General features: G+C 44.7%; 1 protein-coding gene across 6 annotated transcripts in view; it reads right to left on the reverse strand.

The window, feature by feature from the left end:
• LOC109852420 (RNA-binding protein Musashi homolog Rbp6) overlaps positions 1–22,761 on the reverse strand; it is a 457,600-nt gene that overhangs the window by 111,181 nt on the left and 323,658 nt on the right. For all 6 annotated transcript variants that reach the window (XM_020423562.1, XM_020423560.1, XM_020423561.1 and 3 more), the window contains one exon: positions 21,508–21,600. In XM_020423562.1, the coding sequence (XP_020279151.1) occupies positions 21,508–21,600 (93 nt within the window). The remainder of the gene's footprint in view (positions 1–21,507; positions 21,601–22,761) is intronic.

Below are 22,761 nucleotides of genomic sequence, written 5' to 3' on the forward strand. Positions count from 1 at the left end.
TAAAATAAATTGAATTTTTTAATATATATGTTATTTGTTACATGTAATATATCAATAATATCTCAAAAATATATATAAATATTGTAAATATAAATTTTACATCAACTTGAAAAAATTGCGTCCTCCATCAAATCTACGCGCAGTATATTATTTCAACTTTGAAATTGAAGATTTTTAGTAATCTTATCAGTATGCTAACGAGGGTACAATATAATTGCATCTACACACAAAGGTCTTCAAAGCACTGATTATCAGAGTTCTGGCAGATGTTTCACTTCACAGAGCCACTCTCTTTCGTATTTTTCCTCCTTTTCTATAGTCACGCTGCGCGGGCGCGTGAGATATTTTTAAACTCCAACAAAATTCAGCGAAGCGGCGCGAAAATTACACTAACGTACAGATCACGCTAGCGTTTTCCAAGCGGCAGCATGGAAAATTTACTTTTACGAGGCGATAAATAAGACACCAACTTCTCGGCAGCACCGAGAACGTTTTCGGCGTTTGCCATTGTAGATCTCGCATTATCCCTGGAGTGTGACGTTTATGTTCCTGAGAAACGGTGGACTTCTAAACTTGGATCTAACTGAGTTAGACTTCGTGTTAATTCCGACTCGTGTGATTTTATAGTCTCGCACTAACGTAGACAGAGAATGGAACAATTTTATATCTAGAAAAAAACTCAATTTATATATATATATATATATATTCTCATTCAATGCTTCAAACTTACTTGTACGCATTACGTAAAGAAACATGTAAGAATGTGTGTTAAAATATGTACAAAATTGACGAGTGTGCTGAACGCATAGGCCGTTAGGCCGTTTTCCTGGGAGGCAGTCAATATCTTGCTATCGAAGCTGCGACGTGTACAAGGGTAAATCATGGAACCCTCCATGGGAGCTGATGGGGTGATGGCGAGCGCGCCAGCGAGAAGCCTGTCTTCGTCGTTGTCGTCGTCGTCGACTACGACGACAACGACGTTGCTAGTATTAGTGGTGGTTAACGGAGGGATAAGGGAGGAAATGGAGGGTGTTGCCGAGTCCCGACATGCCTCGCTTCGATTAATCAATGGGAATGGCATTTCGGAGAGGTGTTAGGCAGAGGTGACGGTGGAGGTGGCGGTGTGTGTGCCCTTCGAGGATGCCAACAGAAGTGACTACCGTCACGCGGATTGAAGGCCAGGGAATGGGAGAGGGGAAGGAGCAGGGAAAGAGGAAAGAGAAGAGATGACGGTAGAGTGGACACTTTTGATGAATGGTGCCCGCGGACGGAGCTAGTAGGCTTCCGGTTTGCTGACTCTCACGCTTCTCTCAGTCTCTCTCTCTCTCTCTCTCTCTCGCTCTCTCTCCTGCTTGCTCTCCTTGTCTCTTCCTTCTCGCTATTCACAGTCAAGTGGCGAAACCACCGAGACGTCGAGAGGCTAAGAAGCCGTGACGTGAATTATCGTCCCGTCCCTCGCGCACGTCGACAAACAGTAGGATCGACTTGGCAAGAGGCGTCGACGGAAAATTATAATACCGCGCGAGGTAATCGCTTATGCCGATACCGGTGACGTCAAAGATGTCAACGACGTAGCAACCACGTAGCTCAAGAAGAGAAATCTCGAAGCGCCACGAAAACGACTCTAACAGGCAATCAAAGGATTAAGGATTAAACTTTATTTACGGTTTAATCTCTCTCTTATCTCGTATCCCGAGAGAATAAAGTAGATAAACTTATCTTTTCTGTTATTATCTAAAACGAGATGAATAACATTGTTACTCGCGCGAAACTGTGAGTGAATTTTTATTTATCTGTTATTTGTGTTTGCGCATTACATTATTTCCTTCATTTCTCGCAAAACCGCCACTGTATATCGGTTCTTCGTCTCGTTCCGTGAAACGAGAACGATTCTAATTCCCCGTTAATTAATGAAACGACATCGGACGTCGTCCGAAAGTACGTAAGAAAGGAGAGAAGGGTACTTGGCTGCGAGAGAGTTCGCTGAAAGCCGCCCTCCATTCGTCACTGTCCAGGACAGAAGTAGACGTAGGAGAATCGATCCCCAGTGTGTCATCCTTCTCTCTCTTTGTCGTTCCTGTCGTAGAGGAACTAAAGACGAGAAACTCCCACGCACCATCAACGCACGCATCGCGATTTGCGACGTCTTGCGCGCGTGTCTCTCTCTCTCTCTCTCTCTCTCTTTCTCTTTTTTACAACAATTAGATTTATATACAAAAATTAACAAGTTGTCAAATAAACTCTCATAAATTTTTTAAACAAACTCTCTATATCTTTGATGCCTATTTTGAGAATAAAAAATCCTGCATGGTGTCGTAGATAACGTACACTTCGTTTCCCGATTTTATCCCTTCGACCATAAAGTACCGTAAATACGTGCACTCGTGAGAGTTAAACGTGAGAAAGAGGCGGCACACGATCCTAAGTCCATTTTCTGCTGAATACAACTCGCGGTTACGAATTATGTGTCGGCTAACCAAGAGGCGGCGGCGAGCTGATAGAACGAGCGGATGGAGAAAAGGAGAGATCGACGCAACGAGGAAGAGGAAGAGAGAAAGAGAGAGAGAGAGAGAGAGAGAGAAATAGAGAGAGAAAGAGAAGCGAGAAAGGGCTGGGAGCGAGTACACGTGGAGAGCAGACGGAGAACGCTATCGCGAGTTTTCCTACTAGTTTTCCAGGAGTTACCCGAACGGGAGGGAGGCGGAGTGTTAATTACCAGCCGGTTCTGGGCACAACGGGGGTGGGTGAGCACCCCGCAAGCCGCCGCCGCTGCCGCCGCCGCCGTGCGGCGCAGCACTGCGGGGTGTACGACCGACGGATAGGGGAGGGAACGGGGGCGACCGGGTGCGAGATAACGTTTTCAATTACCTGCAGGATGTGACGTAGTTATGAGTTAGCTACCCGGAGAGAGAGAGCGGAGCTTCACCTAGCTCGCCGACCTATCCAACTGCCTCCAGAAGATGATGAGCCAAGATGGCCGGGACGGCGGGCGACGGGCGGTCTGCGGTGGGAGCGCGCGGGAAGGGATGGGCGCGATGGGAACGGATGCAGGTATCTAATACTTGTACAGAGCGCGTGTCTCCGTGAGATAAACTAAACCCGATTAGAGTCTCCGGGCTGCATCATGAACGTGCGCACTTGTGTCGCGGACGATTATGGATCGCGTTTTTCATCCTTTGTCCTTGCGAAAGCCGCCTTCAAAGAGAAAACTCCTTCCGTCCCCTCATCAAGCACTCGCTCGGGAAGAAAAGAACTGAAGGGTTCAAGAATGACGAGGAGAGAGAGACTTGGAAGCAGGAAACCGAGGAGAAGTCCGGAAGAAAAATGAGAGGGAAGGAAGCTCGGGAACCGATCCAATTAGCGGGCGACTTTAATGCACGAAGGGCAGATGGGTGGACCAGCTTTCTAATACTCCTTCGGGACTTTTATCCCTCCCTTTCCCCCGGCGTTTGCTCCTCTTTCTTTCTGTTCCTTTCCACACGGTATTCCGCTCGCCGCGATGAAAATCTAAGGATATCGAGAGTCATTTTTCAGCAGTGATTTTACGTTCGCTCCGTCGCTCCGTCGGGTCGTTTCTTGGTCGTTGTTGCGTATTTTTCGCGTCGAGACGACGATCGCGAGCGAGGGTTTAAATCGAACGGCGCGTTCTCTCTCTTGTCATTAATCTGACGAGTCGACAACTCGATACCTCTGAAATTAACGTAACCAAAGCGAGCCCGGCATATTTCATTTTCTTAATACGCTACCGCGAATTACTTTCCGCGCGCAGACGTTCTTTTAATATATTTTCGTCTTTCCACCCCTCCTCCCCCGTCCGGTCGTTGTTTGTACTTTCTATCTCGGGTAAACTCGCAAACCGCGGAGCAAACAGCGGCTTAGTGGGCGCAAAAGATATACTTTTTCCTAATGTGCGCACCACATTGCCGGCTTCTGCCACTGACGTCATATTTATCTCCTTAACTGCGTGATTATGGCGTAAAAAACTGCGCGCGGCGCGGGGCGGAAGAACCGCCGCGCGCTCCTTCACCGCGCCCGCATAATATATTATAATGCATGCGATGGGAAGTTGAGGTTATTTATAAGACCGCGAGCCAAAATGACGTACAACGACAACGCCGTAAATCTTATTAATGTATTCGCGTCCAACGAATGTATTAAAGAATCGTTTAGCATTCTTTTATCTGCGTAACGACCGCCGAGTTAAACTCAACTTGGATGGACGCGCTATATTGCTTTTTGCGAAGTGAAAAATTATCACAAACGCGTTCGAGCACTGTTTTCATGTCTCTCTTTCGGAAAGGGATTACGTTTCCAACGCAATATTGACATTATCATACAAAAATGTTAACGCGCCAACCAAATGCGCGGTTAAGAGAGCAAGTTAATAAAGCAAACCCCCATCAAACGCGTCCGACGCAAATGTTATATCGATTTTTCAAAGTCGAACGCGTCGTTAACGCGGGGGAAAAAACTAAATTAAACGGCGCTAACGAAAAACTATTTTCAAAGCAATACGAAACCTGTTTAAGACCGGTACGCGAAAATTCAGACGCGATGCAACGAACTGCGAGCAAACTCCGCGGTCCTGTTCCGCGAACTCTCTTTCTCTCTCTTCCTCTCTCTCTCTCTCTCTCTCTCTCTCTTCCTCTCTCTCTTCCTCTCTCTCTTTCTCTCTTGCACTCGCATCACCTTAATCAGAGAAAAAGCGACTGGGCCGCACGAAAGGCTGATGTACGAGGGCGCTCTTTTCCGTTTTCCGGCAGCGCGAGTTTCGAGTTACCAACGAACTGCCAGCGGAAAACTTTCCTCCGCCCTTTTCCTCCGACAGGACTTCTCGGGAGCTCGCGGCCACTTGCAATTTATAACCCGCCTGAATCCAGCGTCGCGCGCGCTGCACGTACTCAATTTTTGCTCTTCGAGTCTGGTCTTTTTAACCTCCCCCGACACACACACACACACATACGATTGGAAAATACGAAAATAGCTGAGCACGTCGTTGCATATCGTCTTCCTAATCGTATAAACATCGTTCTGCTCGACGCACTCTTGTTTATAAGTAGATTCAAGAACAGATTCTGCAAAGAAGTGTTTCCGCGCGCGTGGACGTGTTTCTTCGAGCGTTTGAGAACCGAGGATCTGCGACGGAAAGAGAGAAGGACGAGAGACAGCGAAAGAAAAACTCGCGAGCTTCGCATCTGCATAGTCGGGCCAATTGGAATTGCAAAATCGTAAATTGAACTTGTTCGCGGCTAACCGCCATCGCTCTCTCTCTCTCTCTCTCTCTTTCTCTTCCGCTCTCTCGCGCGCGACAGCGCCGCGTCAAACTTTTCGAATTAAGTCGCGATAGTTATAATCGCCGGTGCGATATCGCACAACCTTCGCGCGTATTCGGCGGAGAGTGATTCGATTGGGAAACAAGTTTAACGCAAAATCTCTCGATTTGCAAGTTTTGCGTTTTACTACGCGAGAATAAAGAATTCGCATTCTTCGCGATAAAAAAAAAAAAAAAAAAACGAGTAACAAAGCGTCGACGATTTAGAATTATTAACGAGAAAGAAGAAAAGAGTGTCTCGTGCGTTTTTCTCGCTAATAGCTCTTTGTGAAAACTACGTACAGTTTTGGGTGAGGGCGTGTCGTCAACACTTCTGCCAAAAGGATTTATTGAAAACTTTGTAGCGGAAGACGCTCACCCACTCCTTTCCCCCGCGTAGTGGAGGAAACGGAAGCGAGCGGGCGCGCTCCGTGAGACGAACGAAGTTACGTATCGACTCCGAACAAAAACTCGTTTGATATACAAATAGCATCAGCCTTCTTTCGCCGACTCGTCTTTGTTCAACGGAATTGCGCTGATTTTGCATCGCCTGGATTGTCTCAGGAGAGATAGAGAAGAAAGAAACCTATAAACGAATCAGGACCGCTCTATCCTGGGAGGAGAGGAAAAACGCGCGGTAATACGATTCTCTGTGCATTGTTAGAAAACCACAATGATTATACCGCAGTTGGACGAATCGTTTCTCCTTTGTTGTGCCTCCACTCAAGACCTTTTAGTGATTTAAATATTTTTTTTTTTTTTTTTTTTGAGCTTAATGAGAAAAAAAGTGTTTTAAAAGAGAATATTATATTAAAAATTCCTTCCACACATTTCTGATCCCGTACACAGTTTCGGTTATATATATATATAGATTTTAAATGATGTTTGCGCGCGCGCGTGCGTATCTAATGGCGTCTGAAAACTTATACGTTGATATCGAGCGGGAATATCGCTCGAGCTCTCGCAGCAGGCCGAGCACGTCATTCGTCTTTATTTTCGCGCAAAAATCGAATCCAATTCCCCGCGAAGGCGTACGGAGTGATCGAGTGTACGCGCGCACGCAAACGAGCGCGGAAAAGCTCTGCTCGCTTTTCCTCTTGGAAATTCTAGCGAGCGCAAGAGATTTAGCGAACGGAGCTGCTCTCTCGGTAGGAGCTTTTCGATTTAATATACTACAATATCACCGGGGCCCCGAAGTCGTCGGCGCGGAGTATCAAAATATCTCGATATTATGCAACACATGTCGACATTTACCGACCTGCGACCTGGACGTGGATAGCTCGTTCGTCGAAAAGGCGGTTACAGGCGAAAAGAAAAACCGAACGAGAAGAGGAGGAGAGTGGAGGAAGAGAAATAGAGAGAGAGAGAGGTTACGAAAAGCACGAAAGGCGTGTGTGTGTGTGTGTGTGTGTGTGTGTGTGTGTATATGCGTGTTTGCGCGGGGGAGTTGAGCAGAGCGCATGCAAATGGAAAGTTATGCCGCAGAGAAACGAATATTGAATCAGCAGCTGGTTCGATAGAGGCCGAAGTCGAAGGCGCGCACGCTTTTCATTCCCTGTCGCCGCGCGGGAACGACTCCTGCACCTCGAGATACGCCGTTCCGCGAGACTCAACCTAAGCGCATAGCGACCGTTTTCCCCCGAGGGAAGTGAGTGCAACCCTACCACGAGACGCCCGAAGTTGGCGACGTTCCCTTGGACGAGCGACGACGGCCAGCGCCGAGGAAGAGATTGGAAAACGTGGCCGCCGGCGAATTGTAGTCTTCTTCACTCGGAATGAAAATCGAACTAGGCTCCCTCGGGATCGACGAGCCGACTTACCCGGGCTATATACGTGCCGTGAGATGCGTCAAAGGAGCGTATTCGCAGTCCCGACTTCGGGTATCTTCGAATCGATTTCTCGGAAGAAAACGTCTTATTCGTTAGAACTACCGAAATCGTCCGTGTCTATTGCACCATTTTTTTTCTCTCCGAGGCAGACACTCTTTGCAGTCTCTCTCTCTCTCTCTCTCTCTCTCTCTCTCTCTCTATCTCTCTCTCTCTCGCTCTCTTTCTCTTTCAATTGTTTCTGTTCATACTGTAATATGTTTCGTTACAATTTTCAACCGTAGATTTCTGTTATACGACACGAGATAAATTCCATTTCCACTCTCTTATTCTACTCCCTTTCACTGAGAAACGGCGAGGATAAGAAGTGCGAAGTATGAAAAATGAAGGAAGAATATACGAGAGCAATGATCGAGCATGCACGTGCCGGCATCGGTCATTCTGCGAAAAACAATAGTCGCGCGGCCACACTTGGCCGTTCGATCGATCGATCGATCGGATCGATCGATGGATGGATAGATGGATCGAGCAAACGAACGAAACGAACGAACGTGCGGCAAGAACGGGGGGGCGGCTGGGGTATTGTAAAACCAGGCCGAGTTTCGCAAACGCGTGAATAATGGACACCCGTTTGATAAGGGAAGAAACGCTTGCGTGAGTCCGCTCGATTCATCCGTTGCGCGCGCGGCGGGAATGATAGAGAAGAGAAAAAGGAGCGAGTGAGAGAGAGAAAGAGAGAGAGAGAGAGAGAGAGAGAGAGAACGAGAAAGAGAGAATTCACAGAACGTCGAATTATTTATCGACGAGAAGGTCGAAGCTAAATAAACGTCGGATTTTCCGCGGGAGAATTATCCAGCGCACATTGACGACGCGCGCGGTCGCAATTCCTCGACCCATGAATCATCATTACCGCGGCTTTCAGAGCGTTATAATCGTCGCGTTGTTCCTTCAAGACGCGAAGATAATAAGTTCTGCCAATAATGCAAACTTGTCACATCGCGTCGTAATAATGCTTAATAGTTTCGAAATAATCGCATTTCGCGATTTAATTTCTCCCGTTTCTTCTAATCTGCGAACAAACGCGTAATATTACAGCGTCCAATATTCACATATCGGTTATTTGCGCGTTTTTAATATTAAAAGTTAGATCGTCAAAATGATGTAGAAATTACGTTCTGATCTGTGATTTTTGCAGTTCGCATTCGAAACGCATGCGCAAACTCTTATTGCACCACCGCGCGACCGAATGATCTTTTTTTTTTTTTTTTTTGTTGAATCGTACGACGTGCAATATGTTTGTTCGTACGCATTTCTATTGTGCTTCCGGCACGTACGAACATAAATTTTACTTTCTATGAAATGTTTATTTAAAAGCGTCGAGGGTCGAGCAAAGGTGGCGTTTGTTGCATGGCGAACATTAACGGAGCATGCCAACGTGTCCGTGAAATGTACCCCCGGCGTGGGTCTAACCGAAATATATGATCTTTTAAAAATGCATGCGTTTGTGCAAGGGCGATGCACAACTCCGACCTTTCCACCGCACTCAGTCTGCGAATGAACTCTCGCGAGGTCCACTAACGTAATTTGAAATGACTCTCCGCCTCCATATATTTTTTACTCGAATATAAAAGATAACTAGATCGCACGTAAAATTATAGCAACTACTTACTCTAACGCGAGTGTTAACGACGAGCGCATTATAACGAACAATTGTTATCTCTTCCCACTTTGTCTCATTTGCCTCTTTTAAGCGCGTTTATACTTAAGATAAGAATGCAATATATAGTTTTTAAACGACGGATATACAGCTTGCGTTTAATTTTTTTTTTTTTTTTTTTTTTCAATATAAATATTACACATTCCGCGTTTTATGTGCACTTAGCACTAAATAGATTGTCGTTATATTATTCATCCTTCAAAAAACCGTCTATACTTGGAAAGAAAAGACAGAAAGAGAGAAAGAGAGAGTTTACTCCATTTTCTTCTGACATTTTCAATTTTCTAGTGGCTTAATCTTCCATAAGAAATGTCCGCCCGTTTGTTTCACCTTCTCTTCATAAAGTTTTCACCGTTACCGCTGCTGTATGCATTCCGCGCGGTGAAGCACGAGGTGCTAAAATGAATGTAAAGCCTACGAGAGTGCAACCAAGGGTGCTCGCTTCCGGCGGAACAAAAGTACGCCATCAAGGCATTGGACCACGACTGATATTGGCGCTGCCGCCGCTTCGGAGAATCGGGAACGAAAGAGGGGAAGAGAAAGATTTTCCGAAATTTCCCGGGGGCCCACTACCCATCCACGTCCCTCTCGTTCCCGGTACCAGCTTTTCCGCTAATATTTCATCATGACTGCGTCGGCGTCGGCCATCTTGTTTCCGGACCCAGGCGCACCGGAAGCGGCCGGATGCGTTGCGACAAAGCGTCGTTGCGGAAAAATCACAGAACTATGAAGCGTGGATAAATAGGGAAGAAACAGGCTGCCGTTGCGTTCCAAAAATACGCGAAAAAAAAAATTAAACGTTTGTTCGATCGAGCTCAAAAATATAGAAAAGGAAAATACTTTTTCTTATCCTGAGTTTTCTTCCTTTCTTCATAACACTTCATTTGTTTCAATGCAATTATAGCAAAATAGATTACGAAAATATGCACGTGTGTGTGTATCGTATAGAAATATCTATCGCATACACATTGAAATGTCAATTACAAGCAAATTTCGAAAACCAAGTTAATCGATTAGCAGGTGTGGAATTAAATTGGTGCAGTATTAATTTCTCGAAAAAAAAGCTCCGCGCGCGCTGTGCTTTTCTCTAAATAAATAAAATCGCATCAACGCGCAAATGCAGTAGTTAAATAAGTTAGCTGTTTATTGTTTCGCGCGCGCATACTCTCTCTTTCTCTCTTTTCTCTTTTCCTTCTGCTTATTTATCTACCTTTATATATGCAATGCATAAAGCAACAAAACAACAATCATAAAATAAAGATAGGTTTTTTTGATAACAATCGCTTTCGATAACAATCGCAGAAAAAGCTACTTTACACAAACTATTATAAACCAAAATGTAAATATTTCTTGATCAGTTATTGGACTTAAATAATTCATCGAAAGAGAGACAGAGAGACAGAAAAAGAGAGTCACGTGCGTAATAAATATCCTAAAATTATATTTTGCATTGTCGTAATTTGTTGCGTTTATCATGTGTATATACATATATGCGTATGTATATATATATATCTCTCTATAAGGATATAACTTGTATAAATACTACTAGTAGTTATTTACTCACAAGCAGACAAGCAAAATACTCTAGACGGCGATAAGTACGGAGGACCGCTTTGTTTGCAGGCTGAAACTTAACCCACCTAACAACTAATCTTAAGAAGATCCAGCTGCGGGCTCGTACTCAAAGGATTTCGCCATCAGAAGCTTCCAGATCCCGGGAGACAAAATTGCAGACACACACACACACACACACTCTTCTCTCTCTGCAACTCACCTATACACTCTAACATATGTCAGCTAAATTAAATGACGTTTATCTCGTGTCGCTCGCGACGAGAATCATTATTAATAGCGCGTCACCGCGATAACGTAATACTTTTATGAGATATTTTAGAAAACTATCATCTTCTTTTAGCGCAAAATTTTTTTATCGATAAAATAAATCAATCGTCACCAGAATTTCAGATAGTAATCGCATTTTGTATAAGTCTCTCTGTGTAAGTCACTGTATTATATATCGCGATCGTTAAATCTTGCGGAACGACAAAAATTTTACGGTCGCGTGGAAAGACCGAAAAGTGACGAGCAAGAAAATGTCGTGAAGGAGATGTAATAAGAAAAAAAAAAAAAAGAAGCGAGAGATTTTGTTGAGAAACGTTTCCTGCACACCCCCTGCGTGAAATTGGAGGAAGTTGCGACGACGTAGTCGGAGCGAAGGGTCGCAAGGGTCGTCGTCTCGTCGTGGTTTAAAATCAAATAAACGAATGAAGCATGGTAGAGGAAGAACGAGAGGGGGAAGGGACCCCGTCTCGGCCAAGAAAATCAAAATTTCGTCATCCGCTCGTAATTTGTAGGGTGCCGTCCTGCATAGGCCCCCGCTCCGTTACCTTCATCGACCCTCGAGGGCTGTGTTGGACTATTGGATTTTAACCTCATTTTCCAACGGCGGCTTCGATTTCGAACGTCGCTACATTCCAAATGAAAATACTTCCTCGCTGAGGATGACAGTTTCCATCTCTCTCTCTCTCTCTCTCTCTCTTTTTCTCATTCTCAGAAAATATAAACTGTTCCGAGAGACTCAAGTGTATTTTTTCTTGATATTTGTTTCCGAAATGAACATGAGATTTTCGAGTATTACTATTATCTCCATTCTATAGTAACGCGTCGAGAAAAGAACACGAGAAACGTCACAGGGGAGTTGTCCCTCTTACGAAAAAGTTAGTCCCGAGAGAACACAATTTTCTTTGTCACGAAACCGTAAACATCACCACAGCTCGCGCTAGACCTGACACGACTATAGAGGGAGGCTCGCCCTTATAATCTGAACGCCACTCTATATCGCGACACTTCCGCGTTCTAGAGCCATTTAGATAAACTCGTAATCTAGACGTTGCTTTCCGCGCTGAAATAATTTTCCGCGGGCGCTGCAAAAAAAGTCTCTCGGTCAATCGGATCTGGGCGGATTGCGCAAGAGATATGAAAAAAAAAAACGCTTTCACACGCTGCATCAATTCGTGTCAAATTTCATTGGATTTTTTTTTTTTTAGGTTTTAATCTGAAAGAAGTACAATACACACATCGAAAATATCTGAACTGGAAAAAAAAATATCTGAATTAGAAAAAAACAATGATGAAAGTTAGATTAAATTTTTGAAATGTTTTCAACTTATAAAGCGGATCGTCAGCGGTGTAAGAAGCGGACGAAAAATGTCAGATTTATAACGCGGTTGTACTACTTGAAATACAGATGACGTGCCGGGAGCGAAAAGGGGTTAGAGCGGCGCAGGGAGTGGAGGTCCCGCTCGGTTTTCCATAGCTGTAGCGAATTATTTGCATAAACAAATTTCACCAGAAGTGAATCCAACGTGCCGGTAACGTCGTTCCATCTACGCAGAGTAGCTTCGCTCATTTCTATCGCGCGACTGTATTTCTCTCCCGTTCTCGCGTCCACGGCCATCGCGATTTCCATCTAATTAGATTAATCCGAGTGGAGTATTTTCGAATATGCAAATCTAGGACGAGCGCGTGTGTAAACTTTAACACGCGGAGTCCGACGTAAGAACGCGCGTGATTTTACGTACGAATAAGACGGAAGAATCATCTTTTTTTTTTTCGCGCAGCGAACAAACCGAAAAAAAAAACTGGCGCTAATAAAAAAAGTGATGGACTCGGATCGGATCTTTTTAAGATCGCGAAAGATCTTGGAATGATACACGTCGGGATTGGAGAACGTCGGCGATGTGTCGACGAATTGTAGGAAGTGTGCGCAGCGGGGATTTTGGTTCGGGAGCACACACAGTTATATCCCTTTTCGGAGGGTTGGGGGAAAAACGATGTCGGGGCGGTCAAACGCAGCGAGCGTCCGAGCCAGACGGCCGAATGGGCAATCAACGATCGAATGCCTCATGCGGACGAACCATTATTCTCGTCCAATCGGCATTGCAACATGAAACACCGGCAATTGCCCGATAAAATCATTATACGCCTCATTACTTGTCAGCTGCAAACGCTCGTTGTCTGCCTTTTAATTTACAGCCCACACCGCGACGATTGCAATTTCAGCAGGACAGGTTACGGGTGTCCTCCTTTGCTGCTACGGTCGAAACGCAGCATTCTCGCCGGATGCTGAAATAGTTATCCGACGGAAATGCTATTTGTGTTATTCGAACGACGTCGTGTGTCCCGTTAACGAATGCGCTATCCTCGCGCCAAGTGTTATCGGACACCGACGGGAAACGTAGAATTTCACAGTGATAAGAAACTTTCGTACATAATTCCGCGCTGTTTCTGCACCGTGTGTATATCTCGAATAAGACGTTTCTTCAGGATTGTTATCTATTTTGTCATCAGTAACAGTTGTCTTGTTTTCGCGGCTTGTTTATTCGAGTGATAAATGTCTCGAGCGAGAAATCGTGAGTAGCGCGCGTTTCTTTCGTTATTGCCGCTTCGACACAATGCAGATATTACTTCGCCGCGAACGGAATAAAATCATAACTGATGTCTATATCTACGGGGGGAGGAGGGAGCGGATGGCTCGAGGTGTTTCGAGCGCCGATAAAGCGCGGGTTAATTGCCGAATGAAATTAAACAGCAGTTAAACCCTCGAGTCTTGAGTAATTATAAGAAGTTATAAGATGCCTTCCTGTATAGTCCAATCTCTGTCTATCTATCTATCTATCTATCTATCTATCTCTCTCTTTCTCTCTCTTTCACACAACTCTCATTTTCCGTCTTGCTCTTACTCTCTTTCATCAACCTATTCTATCCTTCCCCCATTCTACCCCCGACTCTCTCTCTTAAACGTACTATCCCTGGAGGCCGTTAGCTGCAATCAAAGTTAACCTGGAGTTATGGGGGAAAACTGCAGAACGGCAGTTAATGTTTAACGGGACTGTTAACTGCAGCCTCTCGCTGCCATCCTATCTTCAGCGTTTTTCACCCTCTTTCGTACGTAGTTTGATAAACCTATTATTATTACTTTAAAAAAATTTTGTAATAATTAATGACAACTTTTATATATCTCGCGTTAGTAGGTAGCAACTTTGATAACAAACATACCAATGACTTGAATCTAAACAATCCGCGATTACGATTAACATTTGTGAAAACGCGGTTCGTTCCTCGCGAATATATTTGCAACTTGAATAATTTCAACAAATCACGGGAACGTCGTTAAAAACACGCGGCAATGCAACAATAAAAATCTTCCCTTCATGAAGGGCATTATTTCGGCAACTTTCGGTCATGACAATAATTACGGTAATTACAAGAGCGTATACGCGCACGAATAAACGAGCGGCGGCCTCGTCTCTCTCTTTCTCTCTGTCTCTCTCTCGCTCTCTCTCGCGCGCGCGCGCGCACGCAGTTAACGCGGAAATAAGGGAACAAAACATGCGGGTTTAAAACGGTACGAGTTCGACGCTAAAGCGGCACTTTGCCCCGGAATTGTTCGTGTCTGTTCCACGCTCCGAAACGGCCGAGCAAATACTTGTGCAACATGAACCGTGTTGTCTGAGAATGTAAATGGCCGCCCTCGCTTTACGCTCCACTCAACCCCATTGTAAAGCTCAGATTTAAATCAATTCCAAACAGATTTCGAGTCGTCGAGCAAAATAATGCAACTCATTTGAATTTTTCAGCGAACGATAGATATATATAGCGATAGATGACTTGAACAACACCTCAATACGGAATTTCTACACAACCTTTGTTTTCCGTTTGGGCGCGCATATTTGTTTAACCCGCTGGCGGGAATTAGGTTGAGAACTCGCGGAAATCGATGAAAGGAAAACACAAAACTCTTCGGTTTCGAAAGGTTAAATATCTGAAAAAGGCCGGCACAAACACGCAAGCGCTTCGAAATTTTAGTGCAGAGTTTAAGTTTGCAGAGTGATTAAAACGAGAGAAAGAGAGAGAAAATTGATACGTAATACAATCAGCGAGAGAACTGACATACACGTAATACGTGAATGAAAATTCAAGGTAAACAATTGTGATAACTCGGATAAAATGGATAAGAATCGTGAAAGCGCGCCGACTAATTATAATAATGTGCGCAAATAAATGAATAGTAGCGTATTTACATTTACGTAATTAAGTAAATAATGAATGCGTTAATCAACGTGACTAATGAATTAAATCCTGTAGCTCGAAAAGAGATGCGATCGTACATAAATCGGAATCGTGATAATTAGGCGGCACCGAATCCCCGTCCCGTCGGAGAAAGAGCCGATATATCAGTCGAACTGACATTTGTGCTATACAAATGGTCTAACGCGCGCGCTACTATTTTCAACAATATACGTATATTATCACGCTATTTTGTTACTACGCGTTTTGCACATTTCCACTCGGCAGATAATATCGCGCGCAAAAGCGTATATTGAATTGTGAAACTGTATACTTTTTCCACAAAGCCGGAATAAACAACTGCGTGTGATCGCGCAGTTTTCAAAATAATTTAACTAATTGCCGTCAATATACAAATTGTATTTGTTCTTTGAACCACATATGTTTGTGTGCGACAATAATTTTTCTTATCTTCTCTATGTTTGTTCTTCATTTTTTTATTTTTTTTTTTTTTTTTTTTTTTTTTTTCAATCTTTTTACAACGAAAATAATTAAAACAGTGAGTCACAATAACAACTAAACTCTACCGCAAATTTTTCTTTTTACCGTGATACGTATGTCAGACTGTCTGGAAAATTTTAATAGCTGAAAGGACTAATAAAAAGGACTCTCTTTTGTATACGTATACATGTATATATATATATATATATACATGTAGAATACACATATACACACTTTTGTGTGACACTTGTTCGCTCCGTGGCTCTTGTAGCCACGTGTCCCAACAAGTAGTCTTTTTTCTTTCTCTCTCGAGTGCTTCAGCAGACATTGCACGGTCTGTTGGTGATTAGCGCGCTCATTACGCTCGACACTAATGATGCTTGCATCGCTAGACAAAAGCTGCGTGCAGCAATCATACAACGAGCTTATTGGGGGAGAAGGAGAAGGGTCTTTCCGAATCGAAACGTATTCTGGAGTCGAGTCAGGAGAAAGAAAAAGAGCATTTCTTTTCTTTTTTTTTTTTTGGAAGACGAAAGGAGCGCGCGCGCGCGCATCGCCCACGCGAACGTGCCGAAATACAGGGAAATTAATAAATTGCTCAAACTTAAGTCGAGGCTTCCCCACCCGTTCCTTTAAGTGTCGGAATAAAGGACCCTCATAAATTTCATCCCATACGCCCGAGCACCCTCTCGCCCGAGCGAGAACGAGAGCGCCCGCGCGCGCGCGAGTTCTCCTTCATCCCCGAAGAAGGAATGTTACTCGCGCAACGGCGCGAGCTGGCTTCCGCCATTCGAGCCTGAGAAATTTCGAAGGAAGAAGCAGAATTACACTCTTTCGCGCTCCCGTCTTCTTTTTCTCTCGATTTCTCTCGTCGTCGCGCGGCGAAACGCCCGAGATATACGCCCGTCTGATAAGCGCCATAACGTGATACATGGCGGTTACGTCGCAACGACGACGGGAAAAAACCATTCGCGAAGTGCTGTTACGCGACCACCCCGACCCTCATTTTCTTTCTCTCTGTCTCTTTCTTTCTCGAGGCGAACGTGCAACCACAATCTTTGGATTTTTTTTTTTGCGCGCGAGCTTAGATGTTCGCGCGATGATTTGTTTCATCGACTCGAATTGCTCGCCGATTCGTTCCGGATCGGCGTTTTGGAAGAAATAAGAAGCTTACCGGTTTAAAGGGCGCGCATTCATATCTCAAAAGTGGCGAAGAATTAGCATCTGAAGAAAACCGAAGAAACCGATATTGATATTTTACGGCGAGCGCGATCTTTACGCGCGCGCGAATAATGGCCGTTGCATTTCCAACCGGTTCGGATGAATGGGAATCGAAATATGAGGTCGAGAAAGGGGTACACAATGGGCACGACTCAAGCCTTATCAAAGAGGCTTAATTGCATTTTTATCGGGAATAAAAAATGAAGCATGAATCCGACAGCGCCGCGCTATCAACGTGCCCGCGCGCGGCTTTCCCGGTTCGCCCGTGTGGATTGGTCGAACGATGGTGACGTCGGCGGATATAGAATAGGTAACGGTGGTGGTGGGCGAGAAGGGGATGGCGAAGGGACGGCGGGCGCGGGGTTGCCGGGGAATGAATAGCAACGTGAAACAAAAGCACCGGGTTACAAATGGCGTGTATTCGCGACGGCATTGTTTTAAATGGCTGTCAGACGCCCGGAATTTATCCCGTTTTGCTACGTGACAAGCGCCATTAAATTTATTTATTCAGCCACGTAGCCGCGCGGGGTCGCAGACGCAGGAGAACTCCCAGAAGTCCCCGGTACACCGTCCCCCTATCCTCCCACCCCCGCCCCCTCCCCCTGCTCCAGCGTCCCCGCGGTGTTCTACAGGTGAAAACGAAACGGCGGACGAATATTGGGAACGTGCGCGCGATTGTAAGTGATGTATTGTAGACCGCGGTAATATTCTACGCGAAAAAAAGGAGAATAAAACGAAAGTGTGTGTTTTCAAATGTTGGAAATATTATTTACCCAACGAATATAAAAGTCAGCGGGAGAAATGCGGTCGCAGGTCGCGCAAAATTACTTATTATTTTTGTTTTTACATCTTGACAAACCTCGTTATAATTGTGAATGCGCAGCTAATTATAGACCGAGTTGACCGTAGAATATTATTTTGCAACGTGTCGTAATCGAAACGCGTGCGCACGCAGTGGTAATCGACATGAATATCTCTTTGAGATAATATAGGTAATAATTTCAAACATATGTGCGTGCACAAAAAAAAAAAAAGAAAGTAGTCGTAACAAATTACTGGATATAAACGTGTTATCCTGCGTTTTCACAATGGACTATCGAAGCTCTCAGGACTGTCACTCGCGATCACAAGGGCGCAGTGATTAATGAACACTCCTCGATATCTGAACGAGCAAACTTCATCGCGGCGGATCAACGAACGCGACCCGTTCCTGCGGAAAATTTCGTCTCTCTCTCTCTCTCTCTCTCGGTGTGAGAATTAAATGCGCGGCGATCGTTGCCGGCGGAAAGAGACGAGCCCGACCTGTTTCAAGGCTCGTATTAATTCTTAATTTCTTAATTTCAAGTCGACCGTTAAGTACGGCGTCAAAAGGATCTGGCCTTTCCATCGGTAACCACCGTATCCCCCTTCTGTACCTTCCTGCCGCTTCATCCACCCTCGTTTCCGGCTCTTCGACTGCCGAAGGAGAAAGACCGGGAACCGGGGAAAGAGGAAAAGAAGGACGTGGGCGGTGGGAGGGGGAAGAGGTTGAGAGCGAGCGCAATTAAGCTCTCGCTCTCTTCGGGGATCCATTCATTTTTCAGGTAACGTCGCCGGACGGCCTCATCTAAGTTTTAAATCGCGTGCTGGCGGCGGTCTGCGATACGCGACCGGCCTTGGGCGAGGGACGAAGGGAGGTGAGGGCTTCCCGCCAATTTATGTATATCGAGTCGAGAGATTTGCATTTACACTAACTATTACACTCGACTCTTTCTAGATTCTAATGACGGCAGGATGTTCCGTTGCTACGTAGGTACTTGGTAACGCGCATTAATATAGGTAATTCGACATTTCTATAACAGCGGCAAAGAGAGAGAACGCGCTCTTCATCTGATTGGGCTCTCTCATTGAGCTAACTTGAACGTGCTACTCTCGCGAATGATACAAGCAAGAATAATGTTGAAGTGTTCGTTATTTTTTTTAAGAAAAAGAATTGAATAAATATACATGGTTAAAAGAAAAAAATATGTACATGTTTTAATCGCGAATGCGAGTGTAGCTGTCTATTAAAACAAAATGGTTTTTGCGAAAAGTTTCATAAGTTGGAACGGCAATAGATATATAACGCATTTCCCAGCAATGCCATTAGCTTTATCAGCTGCCTCGCGGTCTAGCTATTTCGTCGAACAGAGATCTCCTGCGATCTGACTATCTCTCTCTCTCTCTCTCTCGCTCTCTTTTCTGCATGTTTCCGTGAAGCAAAAATGGAATCAGATATGAATCAGCGAGATGTAGCATCGGACTGACCTAGAGAGACCAGCGCAAGCGGGTACAAGTTTATACATGAAGAGAACTCGTCTCGCACACTTGTGTGTTTCAAGCACGTACCTCGCAGACACTTTACGAATGCAAACTCACACAAGGCCGTCAATGTCTGGTTGATAACGACACACCGAAAACAAAAGTCTTCAGACCTTCGCTCAGAACGCGAAAAAACACGGAGCAATTTCTTGCGATCGTGTATTCGTTAACCAACACCACGCGTATCGCTACCACACACACCAAAGCAAAAAAAAAAAAAAAAAAAAAAAAAAAAAAACCACCAACGAACAAATATAAACGCGAAGGCAGTCCCCGCTGAAACAGTTGCAACGCAATCAACGTGCGCTTTGTTGCGCGTATAAGAAAACACGTTCTAATTACTTTTGCATACAAATGGCGCGGTTCCAAATTTACGCCCTTCGGTTCATCCTCGTTGATCGCCTAGAGCGAATATAGCAAGATCGTGTGCGCCGCGCGCTCGTTGTCGTTGGGGAAATGTGTGCATGTGGGCGTGAACGTGAACTTGTGTGCCCACGTGTGTGCACCACGTACGTGGGAGGCGAATTCCGAAATGGCGTCGTATATACGTCCGCGCGCGTGCACGCTCGATGGTACCTCCCGATGTAGGTCACACACATAGAGACGAAGTCGAGCCGCTACGAGCCGGAAACTCTGCATTCAAAGCCGGATGAGAGACTTTCGGTAGGGACTGAGAGGGAGGAAAGGAGGCGAGAGAAAGAGAGAGCGCGGAACGGGGGAAGAGGAGGATGGGTTTAGGGGGGAGTTAGGCCGGAGATAACGGCAGGCTTTTGATATCTCAAGTCCATTTCTGGCTCGTGCTACGAGCCACGGACAAACGTCGCGTACGCCCTAACTTTCTTCTTTCTCTCTTCTTCCATCCGCCCCGCGCTCTATACTTCCACTATCCTCGACCCTTCGAAACTACATCGTGTCACCTGAGAGCCGAACACATATATCCAGTCTGCCGGCTGGAATCGACCAAGTTTCCCAATAAATTTCTATATCCGCCAGGCTGCATCTGCAACGGACGACCGGAGCCGCCTTATTATGCAGCCATTCAGCACTGCCAAATTTCCTCCATATCTCGATTCCCGCTATCGATGGTAAGCGGCATCGATTCTTCTGTAAGTGATTGCCCCGGCTATGATCGTTAATGCGCCGCGCGCGATACGCGCGCATTTGATCGTGACAAGAAATCTGATTCACCGCCTTAATGGAAAATAAAAAGTGTAGAAAAAAAAAACAAAATCATAAAAACTCCATCTGCTAAATTTTCGCATTGAAACGAAATAAAAAGTTAAACTTTCAACAGAGGCGCCCGTCATTGGCGCGCGAAACAATGAGCGCGATAATAACACAACGGACGAGCATAAATAAACCCATTGACACACAGAGTCCGGTTTGCTTATCCTGAAAATAACGGTCGTTATTTAACTGTGAGTCGCTTTAACTCCGACGATTCTGTTAATTTTATGATACGATTTTAGTCCAAAACGAGATAGCCGAAAACTTCCCGCTTAATAACTATTATTCTACTCTGCCCATTAGAATCATTTATTATTACTGCCTCGTGAAAATCCATTTGGGAGGCAACCGCGTTGGAATTGGAATCGAAAATCGCGCGTGCGGTATGTGTGCCATCGCGCGCGCTGGCTGGCTGGCGAATCGAATTCGATAAATTGTCACGATTCCGAAATTCGTCGAGATGAAGAAATCTGAGGGAGAGGAGAAGAGAGTGAGCGCGCATATTATGTAACGCGCAACGGATTATTTTAGCAACCCGGATTGATATTGAATTTTTGCAATTAGAAAGACGACAGTTACGACGCAGTCGGTTACGCAACATATATACGCGCGTGATTTTACAATGTAATTTTGACGTCAACAGATGTGCGCGCGCGCGCGCGCGCTTGTATGAGCGCGTGTATTTTCTGTAATCCATGAACAAGTTAGAGCACTAGAGTGAATGAGATCATTCGCACGTGAATAATATTATGTCACGCATTTTGAAAATCCAAATAGCGATACCCCGGTATCACCGTTATGACCCATAACGATCAAAATTCATGGGAACTGCAAGCGAGGCAGAATTGTCGCGCGCGCCGTTGACGTCGTGTAAATGGAAATGAGTGCACTTGTTCGTCCAAAAATCAATAGCGTTCCGCGCGAAATGGCCAATAAAATATGCAAAAGTACTAAACAATGTAAATCCCATGAATCACAGTCGTCGACAGTGTCGCTCGATTTTGCGACGGGCGCGAGAGATAGAAAGAGAGAGAGAGAGAGAGAGGAAATGATGGAGGATGCGCGATACATCGATAATACAACCGACTGTAACAGTTGTCAATGATACAGTTCTCATTGCTACTGACTTCAACAAAATGCGTAGCAGATCTGATCGTGCGCGCGATACGAATTCCATAAATTCGCAAATACGCGATAAAATTTGATAAAAGTTAAAAAAAACTTTTATAATATTCTCTCTCTCTCTCTCTCTGTGTATCCGATAAGAGATTGTCTATTATTATTTTGTTACTCACCGGACCGAATTGCTCGAAGTAATTTTTGACGTCCTCCAGCGTCGTCGGCGCCGATAATCCCCCGACGAATATCTTCTTTGTCCTCGTCACCATCTGCAAGAAAAACCAGAAGAAAAAGTAGGTAATAATATTTCAAAATTCACGAAGATTTTCTACCACAGTGCGACAATTCTTGTCAAATAATACATGAACATTTACATAGAAACGTAATGAAGAAATAAGTAACTCTTCGATAATGTATCGAATAAAAAAAAAAAAAAAGGGGAATAACATTTTCGACGCGACACGTTTCGTGCGCGGCAACGAAAATGATAAGGAATTTATCAAATGTGAGCGGTTCGCGTTTCTTCCTGAATGTTTCGCGACATTTCCAGGTAGACGACTCTCTTCCGTCGCTTCTATCTTTTCGTGTCTCTTTCCGTGCCTGTCTATCTATCGACGAGAAACGTCATAAATAATCGACGCAGGTGCATTATTAACAGCGTAAACCGAACTTACGTTTCGATATAATTTATCAATATGTAAACACGCGGAAGCGTCTTGTGAAATTCGCTCGCGACATTCGATCTTGTAAAATTTAAAAAGTTTTCGTCGCGCAACAAAATTGGCACATACGATATTCTCGCTTTGAAGTCCAATCACGAAGTTTGTACAAAAAAATAGATAAGGAAATAAAGAAAACAAGCGAAGAAAAACAGCTGCTTCTGAAGAAAGAGAGAGAGAGAGAGAGACAGAAAAAAAAGAGAGAGAGCGTTACCAGATAATGCTTTAAAAGACGAAACCTGAGAACGCGGACGTCAACTATAAAAGGTCACGGCCGAGATGGCAAGGGAATATTACTGGATGCTCGTTTTATCGTGGATTCGTCTCGAATGTGCGCGTCGTAAACTGCGAGAAATATAGAAGAAGCACACGCCGGGACAAGCGACGCGATATCATTCTTTAAGGTCACTCTCATGGCGGATCCAAAACGCGATATCGGATTCTATAATATATCGAATGCGGCCGCGCGCGAACACGTAGACGAACTTGACATCTTCGATCTCCGATATTTCTCACGTCTCTCTCTCTCTCTCTCTTTCTCGTCAGAGATATTGAACCGTCAGACCTTCATCGTTGTGCCTACACGCACTCGAGAACTGCCGCTCGTCTGGTATTTATTAGAACTATCGTGTACCAGAATAGTAAAATATATATAAGAAGACATGAAAAAAGGCGGATTATGTGCTTCGTGTGATAAGTGAAAATACGCTA

This window comes from Pseudomyrmex gracilis, unplaced genomic scaffold (assembly GCF_002006095.1).
Source record: "Pseudomyrmex gracilis isolate BER0280 unplaced genomic scaffold, ASM200609v1 scaffold_29, whole genome shotgun sequence".
NCBI classification, from domain to species: domain Eukaryota; kingdom Metazoa; phylum Arthropoda; class Insecta; order Hymenoptera; family Formicidae; genus Pseudomyrmex; species Pseudomyrmex gracilis.